This window comes from Elephas maximus, chromosome 2 (genome assembly GCF_024166365.1).
Source record: "Elephas maximus indicus isolate mEleMax1 chromosome 2, mEleMax1 primary haplotype, whole genome shotgun sequence".
Taxonomy (NCBI): domain Eukaryota; kingdom Metazoa; phylum Chordata; class Mammalia; order Proboscidea; family Elephantidae; genus Elephas; species Elephas maximus.
The window spans coordinates 214,550,840-214,568,540 of record NC_064820.1 but is presented as its reverse complement, the minus strand read 5'-3'; the positions used below and the strand labels follow the sequence as shown (position 1 = coordinate 214,568,540).

The 17,701-nt window shown below is 59.1% G+C and overlaps 1 protein-coding gene across 7 annotated transcripts in view; it reads left to right on the top strand.

Annotated features, from left to right (window-relative positions):
- Positions 1-16,673, top strand: part of RAI1 (retinoic acid induced 1) — a 139,967-nt gene extending 123,294 nt beyond the window's left edge. For 6 of the 7 annotated variants that reach the window (XM_049874746.1, XM_049874745.1, XM_049874747.1 and 3 more), the window contains 2 exons: positions 284-5,861; positions 10,699-13,463. In XM_049874746.1, the coding sequence (XP_049730703.1) occupies positions 300-5,861; positions 10,699-10,890 (5,754 nt within the window). In that variant the 5' untranslated portion in view covers positions 284-299 and the 3' untranslated portion in view covers positions 10,891-13,463. Of the gene's footprint in view, positions 1-283; positions 5,862-10,698; positions 13,464-15,037; positions 15,088-16,230 lie in introns of those variants that run through there. The other variant, XM_049874751.1, reaches the window with a different exon arrangement.
- The last annotated feature ends 1,028 nt before the right edge of the window (positions 16,674-17,701 follow it).

The following is a 17,701-nucleotide window of genomic DNA, read 5'->3' as shown; positions in this document are numbered from 1 at the left end:
CTGGCACTGGGTGGCCAGTTTGCACCTCCATGTTGGTGGCTGTCCTTGGCAGGGCTCAGCTGCAGGGGATGTGGGCGCGGGAAGTACAGCACCGCCTCCCTGACACACAAGTTGTCAATATGTGCACAGCTGGTGGGAGGCTCGGCAGGGCAACTGTGCAGAGCTGTTGCAAGCTGAGGGGGGACAGGGGGCTGCCTTCTGGGGCAGGAGGAGGTGGCCCATCTGATCCTCTCTCACTCTCCCTCCCCTCCCCTCCCCTCCGCCTCCCTCTTTCTTTTCACAGATAACCAGCCCGAGTCATGCAGTCTTTTCGAGAAAGGTGTGGTTTCCATGGCAAACAGCAGAACTACCAGCAGACCTCACAGGAGACATCACGCCTGGAGAATTACAGGCAGCCAAGTCAGGCCGGGCTGAGCTGTGATCGGCAGCGGCTGCTCACCAAGGACTATTATAACCAGCAGCCTTACCCAGGCTACGAGGGCAATGCAGGCACGCCTGCTGGCTCGGCAGCCTCAGTGGTGGCTGAGAAGTACCACCGAGGCAGCAAAGCCCTGCCCTCGCAGCAGGCCCTGCAGGGGCGGCCAGCTTTCCCCAGCTACAGCGTGCAGGACAGCAGCCCATACCCAGGCCGCTACTCGGGTGGAGAGGAGAGCCTGCAGGCCTGGGGGGCTCCACAGCCGCCACCCCCCCAGCCACAGTCCCTGCCGGGGGGCGTGGGCAAATACGATGAGAGCTTGATGAAAAAGACAGCAGTGCCCCCCAGCAGGCAGTACCCAGAACAGGGTGCCCAGCTGCCCTTTCGGACTCACCCCCTCCACGTGCAGCAGCAGCTACAACAGTTGCCGCAGCCTCAGCAGCCCCTGGTGTACCCAAAACTCCAGAGGCAGAAGCTGCAGAACGACATCACCTCGCCGCTGCCCTTCCCCCAGAGCAGCCACTTTCCCCAGCACTCCCAGTCCTTCCCCGCCTCCTCCACCTACTCCCCATCTGTGCAGGGTGGCGGGCAGGGGGCCCACTCTTACAAGAGCTGCACGGCACCGTCTGCCCCCTCCCATGACAGGCCGCTGACAGCCAACGCCAGTCTGGCCCCAGGGCAGCGGGTCCAGAACCTTCATGCCTACGCATCTGGCCGCCTCAGCTATGATCAGCAGAAGCAGCAGCAGCAACAAGCCCTTCAGAGCCGGCACCATGCCCAGGAAACCCTCCATTACCAAAATCTCACCAAGTACCAACACTACGGGCAGCAAGGCCAGGGCTACTGCCAGCCAGATGCCGCCGTTCGGACTCAGGAGCAGTACTACCAGACCTTCAGCCCCAGCTCCAGCCACTCACCTGCACGCTCCGTGGGCCGCTCACCTTCCTACAGCTCTACCCCATCGCCCCTGATGCCAAACCTGGAGAACTTTCCCTACAACCAGCAGCCGCTTGGTACTGGGGCCTTCCCTGCTGGTATCACCGACCATAGCCACTTCATGCCCCTGCTCAACCCCTCGCCAACGGATGCCACCAGCTCTGTGGACCCCCAGGCTGGCAACTGCAAGCCTCTGCAGAAGGATAAGCTCCCTGAGAGCCTGCTGTCGGATCTCAGCCTGCAGAGCCTCACAGCCCTGACCTCACAGGTGGAGAACATCTCCAACACCGTGCAGCAGCTGCTGCTTTCCAAGGCCGCCGTGCCGCAGAAGAAGGGGGTCAAGACCCTTGTATCCAGGACCCCAGAGCAGCTCAAGAGCCAGCACTGCAGCCCTGAGGGCAGCAGCTACTTGGCTGAGCCAGTGGGCACACCACTGTCGGAGCCGCTGAGCAGCACCCCGCAGTCCATCCACGCCGAGCCCCCGGAGGTTGATTACCTCAGTGGCTCCGAGGACCCTCTGGATCGCAGCTTCCTCTACTGCAACCAGGCACGTGGCAGCCCTGCCAGGGTCAACAGCAACTCCAAGGCCAAGCCTGAGTCTGTGTCCACCTGCTCTGTGACTTCTCCAGATGACATGTCCACCAAGTCTGACGACTCCTTCCAGAGCCTCCACAGCAGCCTGCCGCTAGACAGCTTCTCCAAGTTTGTGGCAGGTGAGCGCGACTGTCCACGGCTGCTGCTCAGTGCCCTGGCACAGGAGGACCTGGCCTCTGAAATCCTGGGGCTGCAGGAGGCCATGGTGGAAAAGGCTGATAAGGGCTGGGCCGAGGGGCCCAGTCTGGGCAAGGATGTCAGCAAGCCTCCCTTCTCTCTGGAGAACCATAGCACCTGCCTGGACCCTGGAGCCAAGAGCGGGTGGCCACGGCCAGGGGAACCAGAGGCTCTGCCTGACCCCTTGCAGCTGGACAAGGGCGGCAACACCAAGGACTTCAGCCCAGGGCTGTTTGAGGACCCCACCGTGGGCTTTGCTACTCCTGACCCCAAAAAGACGGCTGGGCCCCTCTCCTTCGGCACCAAGGCCCTCATCGGGGCGGCCCCCACAGACCCGGCCACAGCAGCCTTCGACTGCTTCCCAGACACAGCCACCGCTGGCTCAGCAGACAGCACCAACCCCTTCGCCTGGCCAGAGGAGAACCTGGGCGACGCCTGCCCCCGGTGGGGCCTGCACTCTGGGGAACGTAACAAGGGCCTGGAGCCAGGCGGGAAGGCCTTGGAGGGCGCCAGCAAAGAGGGTGCCCAGGAGGCGCCGGCCTGCCTCAGTTTCCAGGGGGAGGAGCCCACAGGGGAGAAGGCAGCTGTGCCTGGGGACTTCAAGCAGGAGGAGGCGGGTGGGGTGAAGGAGGAGGCCGGGGGGCTCCTGCAGTGCCACGAGGTGGGCAAGGCTGACCGCTGGCTGGAGGAGAGCCGGCACTGCTGTGCTGCCGCTGACTTTGGGGACCTCCCGCTCCTACCGCCTGCCGGCAGGAAGGAGGACCTAGAGGCCGAGGAAGAGTACTCCTCCCTGTGTGAGCTCCTGGGCAGCCCCGAGCACAGGCCCAGCCTGCAGGACCCGCTGTCCCCCAAGGCCCCACTGGCCTGCACTAAGGAAGAGGTGGAGGAGGCGCTGGACGCAAAATCTGGCTGGGCCTCGCCCTGCCACCTGTCGGGGGACTCTGTCATCCTGCTGGGCCCCACCGTGGGCGCTGAGTCCAAGGTCCAGAGCTGGTTCGAGGCCTCCCTGTCCCACATGAAGCCAGGCGAGGAAGGCCCTGATGGTGAACGGGTGCCAGGGGACACCACCACCCCGGACACCTCGCTGGCCCCAAAGCTCAACAAGCCTGCTGTGCCCGAGACCCCCATCGCCAAGAAAGAGCCCGTGCCACGGGGCAAAAGCTTGCGGAGTCGGCGGGTGCACCGGGGGCTACCCGAGGCCGAGGACCCCCCGTGCAGGGCGCCAGCCCTGCCCAAGGACCTCCTGCTCCCTGAGTCCTGTGCAGGACCCCCCCAGGGGCAGATGGAAGGGGCAGGGGCCCCGGGGCGGGGCACCTCAGAAGGGCTCCCCAGGATGTGCACGCGCTCCTTCACAGCCCTGAGCGAGCCCCGCACACCCGGCCCCCCGGGCCTGCCCACTACACCCGCACCCCCAGACCGGCTAGGGGGCAAGCAGCGAGCGGCTTTCAAGTCAGGCAAACGGGTGGGGAAGCCCTCGCCCAAGGCTGCATCCAGCCCCAGCAACCCTGCTGCCCTGCCTGTGGCCTCTGACAGCAGCCCCATGGGCTCAAAAACCAAGGAGCCGGACTCGCCTGGCACCCCAGGCAAAGACCAGCGTTCTATGATTCTCCGGTCCCGCACCAGAACCCAGGAGGCCTTCCATGCCAAGCGGAGGCGGCCAACAGAGAGCCGGCTGCCCAACTGCCGCACCACCAAGAAGCTGCTCACAAACAACCACCTGCCTGCGCCCTTCAAGGCCTCTGGTGGCCCCCAGAAGGAGGGCAGGGCAGGCCAGCGGGCACGGGTCCCCAAGCCCGGCGGGAGCATCGGTAAGTCATCTGAGCGGCCCCTGCACGCGCTCAAGCGGAAGGCCTCCTTCATGGCCCCAGTCCCCACCAAGAAGCGAAGCCTGGTGTTAAGGAGCAGTGGCAGCAGCGGCAGTAGCTGTGGGGGGGATGCTCAAGAGGAGAAGACCGAGGGCACCCTCACCCTCTTCAAGAGGTTGTCTTCTCCCAAGAAAGCCAAGCTGGCCAAGGGCAGTGGTGGTGAGCCGCCTGCAAAGCCCCCACCCCCAGAGGCTCCCAGCGTCTGTATCAAGATGGCCTCGAGGGCTGCCTTCCAGGGGGCCATGAAAACCAAGGTGCTGCCCCCCCGCAAGGGCCGGGGACTGAAGCTGGAGGCCATCGTGCAGAAGATCACCTCGCCCAGCCTCAAGAAGTTCGCGTGCAAAGTGGCACCTGGGGCCGTGCTTGCTGACCCCCTGAGCCCAGCCCTCCCCGAGAAGGAGCGGGGGCTCAAGAGCACGGGAGGCAGCCCTGCAGGGGCAGAAGAAGGGCTGTTAACCACGGGTGTGGGGCAGAAGCTCCCAGCAGCTCTGGGGGCTGACCCTTTATGCAGAAGTCCGAACAACAGATCCTTAAAAGGCAAACTCATGAACAGTAAGAAACTGTCCTCAACCGACTGTTTCAAAACTGAGGCCTTTACATCCCCAGAGGCCCTGCCACCCGGAGGGACCACCCTGGCTCCTAAGAAGAGAAGCAGGAAGGGCAGGGCTGGAGCACTGGGACTCCCCAAAGGCCCTCTGGATAAACGGCCCCACCTGGGCCCAGCTCTGCTCCCGACCCCACGGGACAGGGCCAACAGCACGCAGGGAGGTGATGAGGACATTTCTGGTGGAGGAGGCAAAAAGCCAAAGATGGAGGAGCTGGGCCTGGTCTCCCAGTCCCCCGAGGGCCCACCCTGCCAGCCCCAGACTAGGGCACAGAAGCAGCCAGGCCATGTAAACTACAGCAGCTATTCCAAGCGGAAGCGGCTCACGCGAGGCCGGGCTAAGAATGCCACCTCCTCACCCTGCAAGGGGCGTGCCAAACGTAGGCGGCAGCAGCAGGTGCTGCCCCTGGATCCTGCAGAACCTGAAATCCGCCTCAAGTACATTTCCTCCTGCAAACGGCTTCGGGCTGACAGCCGGATCCCAGCCTTCTCACCCTATGTGCGGGTGGAGAAGCGAGACGCTTTCACTACCGTATGCACTGTTGTCAACTCCCCTGGGGAGGAGCCCAAGCCCCATAGGAAGCCTTCCTCCTCCACCTCCTCCTCTTCCTCCTCATCCTCCTTCTCTTTGGACGCCGCTGGAGCCTCCCTGGCCACGCTCCCTGGAGGCTCTGTTTTGCAGCCACGGCCCTCCCTGCCCCTCTCCTCCACCATGCACCTGGGGCCCGTGGTCTCCAAGGCCCTTAGTACCTCTTGCCTTGTTTGCTGCCTCTGCCAAAACCCGGCCAACTTTAAGGACCTCGGGGACCTCTGCGGCCCCTACTACCCTGAACACTGCCTCCCCAAAAAGAAGCCAAAACTCAAGGAGAAGGTGCGGCTGGAGGGCGCCTGCGAGGAGGCCTCACTGCCCCTAGAGAGAACACTCAGAGGCCTTGAGTGTGCAGTTGCTGCCACCGCTGGAAAGCCCCCCAGGCCTGATGGCCCAGCTGACCCAGCCAAGCAGGGCTCACTGCGCACCAGTGCCCGGGGCCTGTCCAGGCGACTGCAGAGTTGCTACTGCTGTGATGGCCAGGGGGATGGTGGTGAGGAGGCGGCCCCAGCTGACAAGAGTCGCAAGCATGAGTGCAGCAAGGAGGACTCGGCGGAGCCCAGCGGGGGCACCCAGGAGCACTGGGTGCACGAGGCCTGTGCTGTGTGGACAGGCGGGGTCTACCTGGTGGCCGGGAAGCTCTTTGGGCTGCAGGAGGCCATGAAGGTGGCCATGGACATGGTAAGAGGCCAGGCCAGCCAAGGTGGGGAGCTTGGGGTTCTGAAGGACAAGGCTGGCAGCCCCTCGTCTTTCAGACATGCACACACCACACATTAATAATGTCCACAGACTTGGAACGCCATCTGGGGGGCCCAGGGACTAGAGGCACCTACATGCCCACCCCTCTGTCCAGCCTGTGCTGCCTGCCCAGCCCAGGGCCCACTCACATTCACCCAAACCTTCCAGCTCTAGACCACCTAGGGCCCCCTGGTCCTCCTTTCTCCTAAGGGGACCAGAACAGACCACAAGCCAGCATAAGGCCAGCCCTCAAAAGCAAGTTGTCTGCCCCAGGTACCAGCTCTTCACCTTTAAATGCAGCTGGGCACTTAGGAGACCCCTGGGAATAGCAGGTGGTTGGTACATTGCCCTGGTGACAGGGCCTTTCCCACCTGGTAGGACGGCCCCAGGACCAGACGACTGGAGAGGCCTGAAAACACCCTGTCGGGGGAGGTCTGGTGCCTCTAGTTCAAATGCCAGCATGGCCCCTTGCTCACTGTGTGCCTTGAGCCATGTTACTTAACCTCTCTGTGCCTTCATTTCCTCATCTCTAGAGTGGGGATGGTGACACCTGCCATGGAAGGGCTGTGAGGATTAAAAGATCGATCCCTGTGAAGCCTTTCGAACAGTGCCTATGCATGTTTAGTGCCCTCTGAGTATCCGATATTCAGATCAGCGGTGGTAGTAGCAGTGTTGGTGTTACGTGACATCGAGTCGATTCCAACTCACAGCAACCGTATAGGGCAGAGTAGAACTGCCCCACAGGGTTTCCAAGGATTCAAACTGCCGACCTTTTGATTAGCAGGCAAGCTCTTAACCACTGTGCCACCAGGGCTCCAGGTAGCAGCAGTGGGAGCAGTATTGCTACTAACAGCATTACTACTGCCAGACACCCAGCGTTCACAGTGGCCCCCTGCCAAGGGGGGAGCACAGGCCATTCTGCAGATGAAGTTTGGAGCAACTCGGAGGGACCACCAAAGCTATCCTTACCCCTGAAGGCCTGCCTCCTGTTAGCTCAAGGGGCCTGGGGGCAGGTGGGGTCAGCATTCTTTCCCTGGGCCTGTGCTACTTCCCCCTTCTAGGGCTTCTGTGAAGACTGCCCTCCCAGGAGCTGCCCTGCTCCACACCCAGGTTACTCACCCACTCATTCGTTTATTCCTTCAGTATGCTGAATGCTGGGCCCTGGTCTCTGCTTCCGAATAGAGGGTCAGATCCAAGGAATAGCTCTTAGTGAGGAGGAGAAGCCAGGGGTGTCTGGGCTAGCCTGGGCCTCAGGAGCTTCCCTGAAGGCTGCCTGTATCTGAGGAGCTCAGTGCCAGGAAGCAGCTGCCCCACCACCCTGTGCCTCTGGCCACTGTACACCACCCCCATGGCGATGCCCAGAACCCAGGCCAAAGCCCACCTAGTGGCTCTCTCCCAGGCCCCCTGCCCTAGCATGGCTGCCTCCACAGCCCTCACCCACCCTCCCAGGCCCCCTGCCCCAGCATGGCTGCCTCTACGCTGCTACCTTCAGCACCCTCCCTCCAGCTGCTCTCCACCGGGGTTCTAGTGGCTTACCTGGTAAAACCACTCTCCAGAGGAGCCTATGTGTATCAGTGCATGGCTCAGCCCCCTGCAGCCCAAAGGAAGGTTAGAGACCCTCTTTGGGCCCTTCCTCCCAGCCTGCCAGGATAGCCCCATAGGTTCTCTCCCCTCTTCCCTTCCCAGTTATTCTTTTTTCTCCCTCATGCTTTCTCTGCTTTTCTCTCATCACTGGCTCCTTCCTGGCCGCCTTTAAATAGGCTACAGTTTCTCCTGTCATTAAAAAATAATAACCCTTAGCTTCCAGTCCCAGCTGGCCCCTACCCTTCTGCTGTTCACAGCCTACCTCTCAAAAGTGTTATGTACACCTGTCTGCATGTCCTCACTTCCAGTCCATCCTGCAACTCATTGCTTAGGCTCTTGTCTATACCACTTGGTTAGGCCAGTCTCGGCCCACCCCCTGACACTTGCTCACACCCCATCTACCCCTAGACACATCCCTTCCCCTGCACCCAGCACAGCCTGGGTCAGGGGGAGGGGCACGAGCACAGAGTAGTACCTCAGGCCCACCTCCTGCTCCCAGGGCTCGGGGCCCCTCCACACTACCCGCACAGAGATCTGGTAGGACTTTGCCCGGGGTCACACAGCTATTAAGTGCTGAACTCTGGCTTCTGTCCATGCTCAAAAGATGGCCTGCCAGCCTTTGCCGCCACAGGGCCTCCCCAGAAAGGTCAGAACAGGCCTCAGGTGTTTGCCGGTGCGGCAGCTCCCTGCCTCTGGACAGAAGGCATCTGGGGCAGCTCAGGAAGGGCCAAAGGGCCTCCCTGCCAGAGAAGGTGAGTGCAGGTTGCCCTGCCAAGGCCTCGGTGAGGTCATTAGTGGAGCCCCCACACAAAATGCAAGCAATGGTGGGCAGGGGGGGATGGGCTTCCCAGGGCCCCTGGCTGCACCTGCCCTTCCCAGAGGAGAAGGTGCTCAGGGCCACCACTCAATCCATTGGAACTAATAGCCCCAGTTTCAGTCCTAGCTCTGCTGAGGGCTGGGGTGTGACTCAGGTAAGGCGCTTGCCTCTGGGAGCCTTCCTGGTGACGTGCTGGCCCCATTAGGAAGGCTACAGGATCAGATGGGGCATCTGTGACCGACCTGCCTGGCACCCACAGGGGCTCTGGGAGGAGGCCAGCCACCACCTCATCATACCCGCTGTCCCTCTGGTCTCAGCTTTGTCTCTGGAGAGATAGAACTTTTGCGTGGGACCCTGGGGGCACCCCTCTTCCCTCAGTGTCCCCCCAGCCTTCTTTTCTGTCATGGGAACCCCCACAAAGCCTGTTTTCTCTGAGCCCTGCCACACCTACCTCCTGGAATCTCACTCTCCCAGAGAGTGTAGACCCCCCAGGACTGATTCAAGCCCCCCACCCGCACCCCACCATGAGATGATGCCTGGCTCTACAGAAGCTTTAGGGTGGGGGGGGTTGATGTGTGACTCAACTTGATGAAGAGGCCCCAATTTGGGGCTCCTGCCTCCTCCAGTGTGAGTCCTGTTGTGGTAGCTGGGGCAGTGGTGCTGGGATCAGGAGCGCCTGACACTTCCATCTCCCCTACCTCAATTTCTTCATCTCTAAAATGGGCATTGTTCATGTGCCTACTTCGTGGATTGTTGGGGGGCCTTGGCACAGGAAAGAGGAGAGAAGCCCCAATCCCCTATTCAGCCAGAGCAGTCCCCACTGTTACCCCTTAAACATCCAAGCACACCAAGGGCCACTTTTGGACAGGAGACTTGGGCCTGGTCTGGGCCACTCCTGCTTTGTCATCTCTCTGTGGGTCAGGATTAGGGGGATATTTGGCCCCAGGAGGCCCTGGCCCTGCCCAGAAAGAAGCTGCCCATTCAGAAGGGTCATGTGAAAACCCAATGTCGAGAATGTTCCTCAGCTTCCACGCTGGACCTCCCCAGCCTCAGCTCTGGACACCAGAGAGGACAGTCTTGGGCTAGTCCGGGAGGGGTAGGTAGGAGAGGGGTAGGAGGAGGTCCCCTCAGCCCTGAATGGAGCCCTGTCCTTGCCTGTTGCAGTATAGGGTGTGGTTGTGGCCATGTGCGGCAGAGTCCAGCCTGCTGCTGAAGCTCTGTGTTACTTAACCTCTCTGAGCCTCAGTTTCTTCACTAGTAAATCCAGTAAATGAACACCACCACCAGCCTCATAAGGTTAAGAGGATGAGGCTGCCGGCTGTGCCTGGCACATAGTGAGCCATCGTTACTTGTTTCAGCAGCTTAACATGTGAGCCTGGGCCCTGTCACCACTGCCACTGACTTGCCGGGTGAGTGGAAGGAAATGGCTTCCTCCTGGCTCCTCTCAGCCCCCGTCCATACAACGAGGGGCTGTGGTTCTGGAGTCTTTGTGATTTGGGGCCAGTCCCTGTCCCTCCTTAGTCCTCCAGTTTGTCCTTGGTCTTCCGAGAGCTTTCTTGGCATTGGCATTGCCATCTTGTCCCCTAGGAACCGGGCCAGGCACAGTGGGTCCCCCAAGCTCAGGGACTCACTGAGGGCTGGGTGGCCAACATTTATAAGAACTCAGCATCTCAGGAGATTGGCTTCCTTATCTCCTCCTTTTCAGAGGTGAAACTTGAGTCCTGGGGAGGTGCCTGACTCATCCTGGGGTGGGATGGTGACTCCTGGCCCAGGGTACAATCTGCTGCCTTAGGGGAGAAAACCATGCATCACTTGTCGGGCGTGGGAGGCTCATGTTTCACCATCTGTAAAGTGATGGTGAAGGGAGCGAGTGACAGCTGCCCACCTCAAAGGCTGTTAGGAGAATGAGGACACACATAGGACTCACCTGGGACCCAAAAGCCCCCACAGACGCTGGCTAGTACCCACAGCGATAGTGGTAACTGGCGTTGGGTTCTTTGCCGTTGGCTGAGCACACATTACCTCACTGAACTTTCACAAGCACCCCATGGCAGTGTCCCCATCTGACAGATGAGGACCTGAGGTACAGAGAGTTGGAGTCATTTACCCAACGTCAGGCAGTGCGGAAGGGCAGAGTTGGGATTCCACCAGGTGTGTGCGATGCCAGGACCCATGTGCTCATCCACTGAGTGGTCATTCCCAGCCAATAGCACCAGCCCAAGGACTGCCCAGGAATCCAGCCTGGTGGGCATTTACACTTCAGCCTTGAGCCACCTCCAGTCAATTTAGGGGACCATTGCAGGGGACGGGGGCTTGTTTGTAAAACTTCAGGGCTGGGCTCTTCAGCAGAGACTCACTTGCCTCCCCTCTTTTCACCAGACATGTTCCAGCTGCCAAGAAGCCGGGGCCACCATTGGGTGCTGCCACAAAGGATGCGTCCACACCTACCATTACCCGTGTGCCAGCGATGCCGGTAAGAGCCAGCCCGCAGAGGCAGGAAGGGTCCTGGAGGCCTGTCATGCAGACCAGGAGGACCCTGAGCACAGCTCCTTGAGTCCAGGCCCCATGTGACCCCTTGGCTTTCCTTCTCTCTTGCCCCAGAGGTTCTTTATCTCCTTGCCTCTTCTTTACCTGGGCCTGCACTGGGCAATGCCAGGGACAGAAGATGAGTCAGTCCCCAGACCCCCTTTTGAAGAATGACCAGTCTGATGGGGGAGACCGGGCATACGTTATAAAATGGAGAGCTGTTCAAGAAGCTGTCATTGCCAAGGGGTAGGCAGGATCTCTGGCCTCAGAAAGGAAGGAGTACTGGGGCTGGTCCTTTGAAGGATGAGTAGGAGTTCCCTGGGCAGAGAAGAAGGGAAGGGATAGCAAAAACAGAATGAAGTGGAAGGAGATGAGATTCGGAAGAGCAACTGAGGCCAAGTTATCTTTTGATGATGGAGAACAGGTATGGAATGTTTAAGCAGGGTGATAGGGTCTAAAGACGGGACCAGGCTCCCCTGGAGCCTCTCACCCATTCTCTACTCTAACTCATTTGTTGAGCACCTACTATTGCCAGGCATGCAGAATGACAGACTGCAAGGGCTAGAGAGATCTGAGAGCCTCAACCCTCATCACCTAGGTGGGGAGAGCAAGGCTCAAAGACAATTCTTACTTCATCCAAAGGAAGAAATTGGTTACCTTGGCCTTTTAGTCATCCATGATGGAGTTATTTTAGGTTTAGGGGCAGCTTTTACATGGATTCAACCCCTGGTGGCAGTCTTACTGTGTGGCCTTGAGCAAGTCTCTACACAGTTTCCCCATCCGTAAAATGGGGATTATAATAATCTCTTCTTGGAGCTATTTGGAACAGGGAGTGGAATAATAAACACACAAGTCTTTGGCCATATGGGGGTCCCAGGGAATGCAGCCTCAGCCCACCTGACCTCTGTCTCCCTTGTCTCCCTCCCCGTGCTCACCCCATGCCCCACCAGGTGAGTTACCTAGATGTGGACAGAGAGCTAGGGGGTGGGAGGCTCCAGCTCCCTCCACCCCTCCCTCTGAGCTGAAAGAGGGATGACATGCTCATGACCCTGCTTCGTGGATGGAGAAGACGAGGCCATGTCACTCTCCCAAGGCCAGCAGGACCCTCCCACTGCCTAGAGACCAGCTGCCTCTCCTCCCGACCTGGTGCACACTCCTGCTGTGCTGGGCAGGGGACTGCTTCCTGTCCCTACTTGCCTGCCTGGTCCTGGCTGGCACCCGCCCCTCCCCAAGCCAGGCTTTGAGTGGTGACAGCTCCATGGAGGGCTGAGCCAACAGCTGGCTCCCCTGTCCACCCCACAAGCGTGGAAAACCAGATTTTAATCTGGACTCAGCTACTTAACAAGACACATGGCCTCACAACTAATTAACAGCTACCATGGGCTGTAGTTTTCACCCTGCTGTGATTTTTTTAGCACCTTCTTTGTGTCATGCCCTATGTAGGCACCTGCATTACCTCCACTTGCTCCTTTGCAGGGAAGTTGCCTCATCCAAGGTCCACACAGCATCGCCTGGGCATAACCAGGGTGTGGTCCCGCATCCTTATTCCATACCCCATGCTCTTGCTCCTACCCCAATATTGTCCAGCCCCCTAAGGGGCTCACATTTGAGTGGGACACACAGGGAGAACCTGATTCTTGCCTGATGCAGACCAGACAGGGAGAATGTGTGCTGTGAGAGATTCATCCTGCCTGAGCTAGAGGCAATCCCAGAAGACTTCTAGGAGGAGGTGACATTTGAGCCAGGCCTTGAAAGACCAGAGGACAGAAGGGGTGGGCAGTGGCTGATTAGTGTTGGGACTTGTACATCAGGCTTTCGCAACAGAACTTTTGTTATAAATCAGATTCTGGAAGTATTCCCCATATAACAGAGACCTCCATAAAGACACTGGATTGAAGTAGGAGGGGGGCCCAAGGCTAGAGAGGCAAGGCACTGACCGAGATCAGAACTGTGTGTAAGAAAGAGCTGATGGGACTACTGTAACAGTTCAGGCAAGAGATGATTCAGACTCATAGCAACCCTAAAGGACAGAGTAAAACTGCCCCATTGGGTTTCCAAGGAGCTCCTGGTGGATTCGAACTGCCGACTTTTTGGTTAGCAGCTGTTATCTCTTTAACTACTATGCCACTAGGGTTTCTGTGGCTTAAATAGCAGCCCTTTATTATTTCTTATGGTGGGAGAGTGGGCTTCTTTCTGCCAAGCTCACTCTTGGGCTGTAGTGTGCTGTTGGGCCCACTGGTTCAGGATGATCCAGAATGACGTCAGCTGAGCATGGCCTCTGCTGCACGTGGTCACTCACACTCCACAAGCCAGCATATCCTCATGGCCTCGGCGGGCTCAGAAGTGGCCAGAGTTACAAGGCCTAGGCTGGGAACTGACAGAACGGCTCTTCCAAAGCATTCTATCTGCCAAAGTTAGTCTCAAGACCAGCCCAGATCCAAGTGGTGGAAAACAGATCCCAATTCCTGATCGGCGGGTAGTGGGGGCGGGGGCGGTTTCACAGGTCCATTGCAAAAAGGCTCGGCTACAGGAGGGGGAGAATTGGGGCTGTTTTAGCAGTGCAGTCACAGAGGGCAGGTTCCCTTTGGACACACGGGGCATGGTCACAGCCAGGTTCTAGAGAGACTCACCAGCACCAGCAGGTGGGGGGGGCCATCAGGGGAGCAGGGGGAGAGAGGGCACCGTCATTTTACAGCCTGCAGCGGTGGAGGAGTTGAAGGGGGACCACTGGCAAACCGAGGAGCTGAAGCCAAAGAAGGTGAGGGAGCGAATGAGCATGGCAGGCGGGGGAGGTGAGAGAGGAGAGCCTTTGGGAGGCTGGGAGGGCCAGCGATGCCGCCCTCTCCCTGGGTGCTCTGGAAGATGGCGGCCCTAGCCAGCCAGGAAAGGTTGGGGGTGAGGGGGAACTGAGGAACAGCAGGCCAGGCCGATTCCATATCTGAGCCACAGGCCTTCATTAGCACTCCTCGTACCCACCAAACACCCATGCCTTCCAAGTGGGGCCCCACAGAGACTCTCTGGGTGTCTGGGTCAGGCTGCCAGCCTCTGCCCCTCACTGCTGCCCTGGCACCTAGCCACCCCTTTTCCCCTCCCATCTAGAGGCCCTACTCTGGAGGAAAGCAGTGACTCAGCAGAGGCCACCAACCAGTGGCACCGCCAGCACCTTTTCACTTAGGCCCGAGGTTCCCAGGTTCAGACACCAAGAGAGGGGTCTGCCTGGAGCCCTCTATGACTGGCAGCCTGAGAGTCAGGAGAAGGTGGGGGGAGCTCCTGTGTAGGTCTGGCTCCCAGGCATTTGTGGGTATGTTCAAGACAGTGCTGGCAAGGCTTGGGAGGGGAGGAGGACCTGGGATGCAGCTGGGGAAGATGGGTGGGAGCACCAGTGGGAAAAGCCAGGGCCTCCCTAGGTGGCAGCAGGCAGGGGAGTGGGACTCATGGAAATATCCTCATACCTTGGTCCCAGGTGAACACCAAGGGCGGGGTGCACTCCTCCATCCTCTCTGACCCTTCAGGGTGGGCAGTGCCTCTAGACACTGGACACTTGCAGTGATCTGCTCAGGCCCAAAGCCCCCTATTCCTCCTTCCCCTACCTTCTGCTTAGCTGGCCTGCTCGGCTAGGACAGGAGCCCCAAGGAACAAGCCCCCAGCCCCTGAGCACCTGCCTTGTGCCAGACCATGCTGGTGGCTTATACTCCCCATGAGAGACGTATAGGTAGGTGGCATCATGCCCATTTTACAGATGTAGAGATCAAGGCTCAGAGTAGTAACCGGTGGGCCGGGCTGGCATTGAGATCCAGACCTGTGACTAAATCCAGTCAGTTAACAAACATTCATGGAGTACCCACTGGGGTCTAGGCCTCTTCTAGAGACGGGATATGATCCTCCAAGGAGGCAAAACTGGTGTCCTCTGGGCCTCCTTCCCAGGATTGATAAATAATAGAATAGGAAGTAGTAACAAATGCCACCAAGCAAGGCCCTGGGCTGTGTTTTGTGGCTGAGGGGTGGGGCCAGCTGCCAGCACAGAGCAGGGCCAGAGTTGGGATTGTGGGGTTTTAAGCAGGATCTGATTTATTCTGTGAAGGAAATGACCTAGGTGGACTGGTGGGTGCTCCCTCCCTCTCCCCCTGACCAGACACCACAAGCCCTTCTGGATTGCTCTGTCCTAACCACAGACACTTCTCTTTGGTCACAGGTTGCATATTCATGGAAGAGAACTTTTCTTTGAAATGTCCCAAGCATAAGGTAGGTGATCACAGGAGGGTGCCCCCAGCCAGGCTGAGCTCTGGGAGAGAGTTCTTCTGCCAGCCAGGTGTCCCGGAGCGCACCCTGCCCACGTCTCTGCACAGGCAGGACACCCCCAGCAAGACCCAGCTCTTGGAGGGAGTTCTCTTGGCCATGCCAGGAGTCCCGGTGGCCCCCCGCCCCACCTCCCAGCTCAGCGCTGATCCGCCGCCACCACCGTGGCCTCATGATTCGCGGTTGATGAGTGGGGCGGGAGCAGGTGGGCACGTGCTGCCCGAAAGGACGCTGTATAGATCCGTCAGGTCCTGGGCGCCCCGAATTCCCTGGAGGGGGCCCCGGAAGATACCTGGGAGGGCCTCCCCACTGCCCTCCCAGAGAGGGGACTGAGAGAGGGCAGGGCGGGGCGGAGCGGACGATCGCCTCCCGCTGGAAGCCACCCGGGCCTAGCGGTCCCAGGGTGTGGTTGGGGGCGGGCCTCCAGCGGGGCGGGGGTCGCGTCAGGGGCGGGGCTTATTGGAAAGCACCTCCTGGGGCGGGGCGGAGCTTCCAGCTGGACTAGTTCTGTTGTTCGGTGCGTTGAGTCGGTTCCGACTCATATGGACCCCAGGTACAACAGAAGGAAACACTGCCCGGTTCAGCACCATCCTCACGATCCTTGCTATGTTTGAGCCCATTGTTGCAGTCACCGTGTCAATCTATCTCCTTGAGGGCCTTCCTCTTTTTCTCGGACTCTCCACTCTACCAAGCATGACGTCCTTCTCCTGGGGCTGGCCCCTCCTGAAAATAACGTGTCTAAAGTATGTGAGACGTAGTGTCGTAGTGTCGCCATCCTTGCTTCTAAGGAGCACTCTGGCTGTACTTCTTCCAAGACAGATTTGTTCGTTCTTTTGGCAGTCCGTGGTATTTAGTAATCTTCGCCAACACCATAATTCAAAGTCATCAATTCTTATTCATTGTCCAGCTTTCGCATGCATATGAAGCAATTGAAAACACCTCGGGTCAGGCGCACTTTAGTTCTCAGAGTGACATCTTGGCTTTTTAACGCGTTAAAGCGGTCTTTTGCGATACGTCCCGGGCCGATCCTAGGACTCCTTGCGCTCCACTGTGAATAACGGGCCGTCGACGTCTACTCTTCTCTTGCAGAGGCTGCCGTTGTAACCACCCTCAACGGCTGGGGGAGCCGCTGGAGCCCGCCCGCCCTCCTGCCGCTGAAGGAAAGGAGCCGCCTGCGGGTCCGGAGCCGATCCTTGATCCGGATCCCGGATCTTGGATCCGGCCGCCTGGGGCTGAGACTTGTAGCCCCTGGTTGGGCAGAAAATTCCTTCCGAAGCCGCCTGCTCCAAGGAACTGGACGGCACGGGGCGCTCTCGCCTACTAACCCGGAGCCGGGCTTGGAGGGGAGCTTGCGGAGCGGCCAGACTCCTTGGGGCACCCAAGCTCCGGTGGGTGTGGGAGACGGCTCTGGCCTGGGGACGCGCCTCCCCCCGGAAGTTCTGAGACGAAGTGGCACGCACCTATATGGGTGCTGACGCCACCCCAGTCAGTCGTGGCGCGCAGCTGGGCGAACTGGGGGGCTCAAGGGGCCCTGGGGGAGGGAGAGGGAGGCTCCTGCCTCCGTAAGTGAGGCGGGGGAAAGCCGGAGCCTTTTCCAGTGAGCGCTAGGCCGGCGGGGGAGGGGGCCGGAGCCTCTGGAACTAAACGTTTGGAACGCGCCCTTCCCACTCAGCGTTTGCCTAAGCTTTCGTGCGGGCCCCGGGGAGCCCGGCACCCATGCTCAGGGGATGCCGGCTCCCCGCGTGGGACCGGACTGGGGTACCCCTTTGGCTTCTGTTCGTCCTTTCCCAGTCCTCCACCCCACCCCTGGAGCCAAGCCTAGGAGGAGCCCAAAAGGAAAGAGACCCTGCCAGAGCGCACCTTTGGCGGATGCGGCCATCGTTCCTCTGCACGACTACCGTCTCCGGGGACCGCAACACCCACTCAGCACGGGAGCAGGGACAGCGCTAGATTTGTGTACAAAACCTGTGTACCCCTCTATATATGTTACATAGAATGTATATATGTTGGGAACATGCTCGCTTTTCCAGTGTGTCGCCGCTGTGCGTCGTGCGCCCTGCTGCACGGAGCCCCAACCAGGCCCTTGCGGGGGATGGGGCTGCCGCGATGCCCCTTCCCTACGCAGTCACCACCCGCCTGGGCCAGCCCCTGCCAGTCCGTCTGCCTGTCAATCTGTGTCCTCAGTTCTGTCCACGCTTCGATAGGCCTGACGCAGCTCCCAGACCGGGCCGCCCTAGTGACTTGTACATATGACTGTAAAATGGTAAACGTGTGTATTATATCTGGCCTCGTTATATAGTGTATATATATGTATACATATACATATATATAATATATATGAAGACTGTAAATGTTAAGACGACTAGTGTTCTTATTAGTATATTGCTTCACACTGAAGATTGTGTGTATCGAGCTGTTTCTAAAAGATGTTTATTTTCCTTAAGAGTAAAAAAACAGTCATTGCATTCAGAAAAAAAAGAAGTCAATAAAGATACAACGATTGTTTTGGAAGTCTGCAGCCCTTGGCTTCTGACCAGAGCCCCCTGGGAGAGGGGCCAGG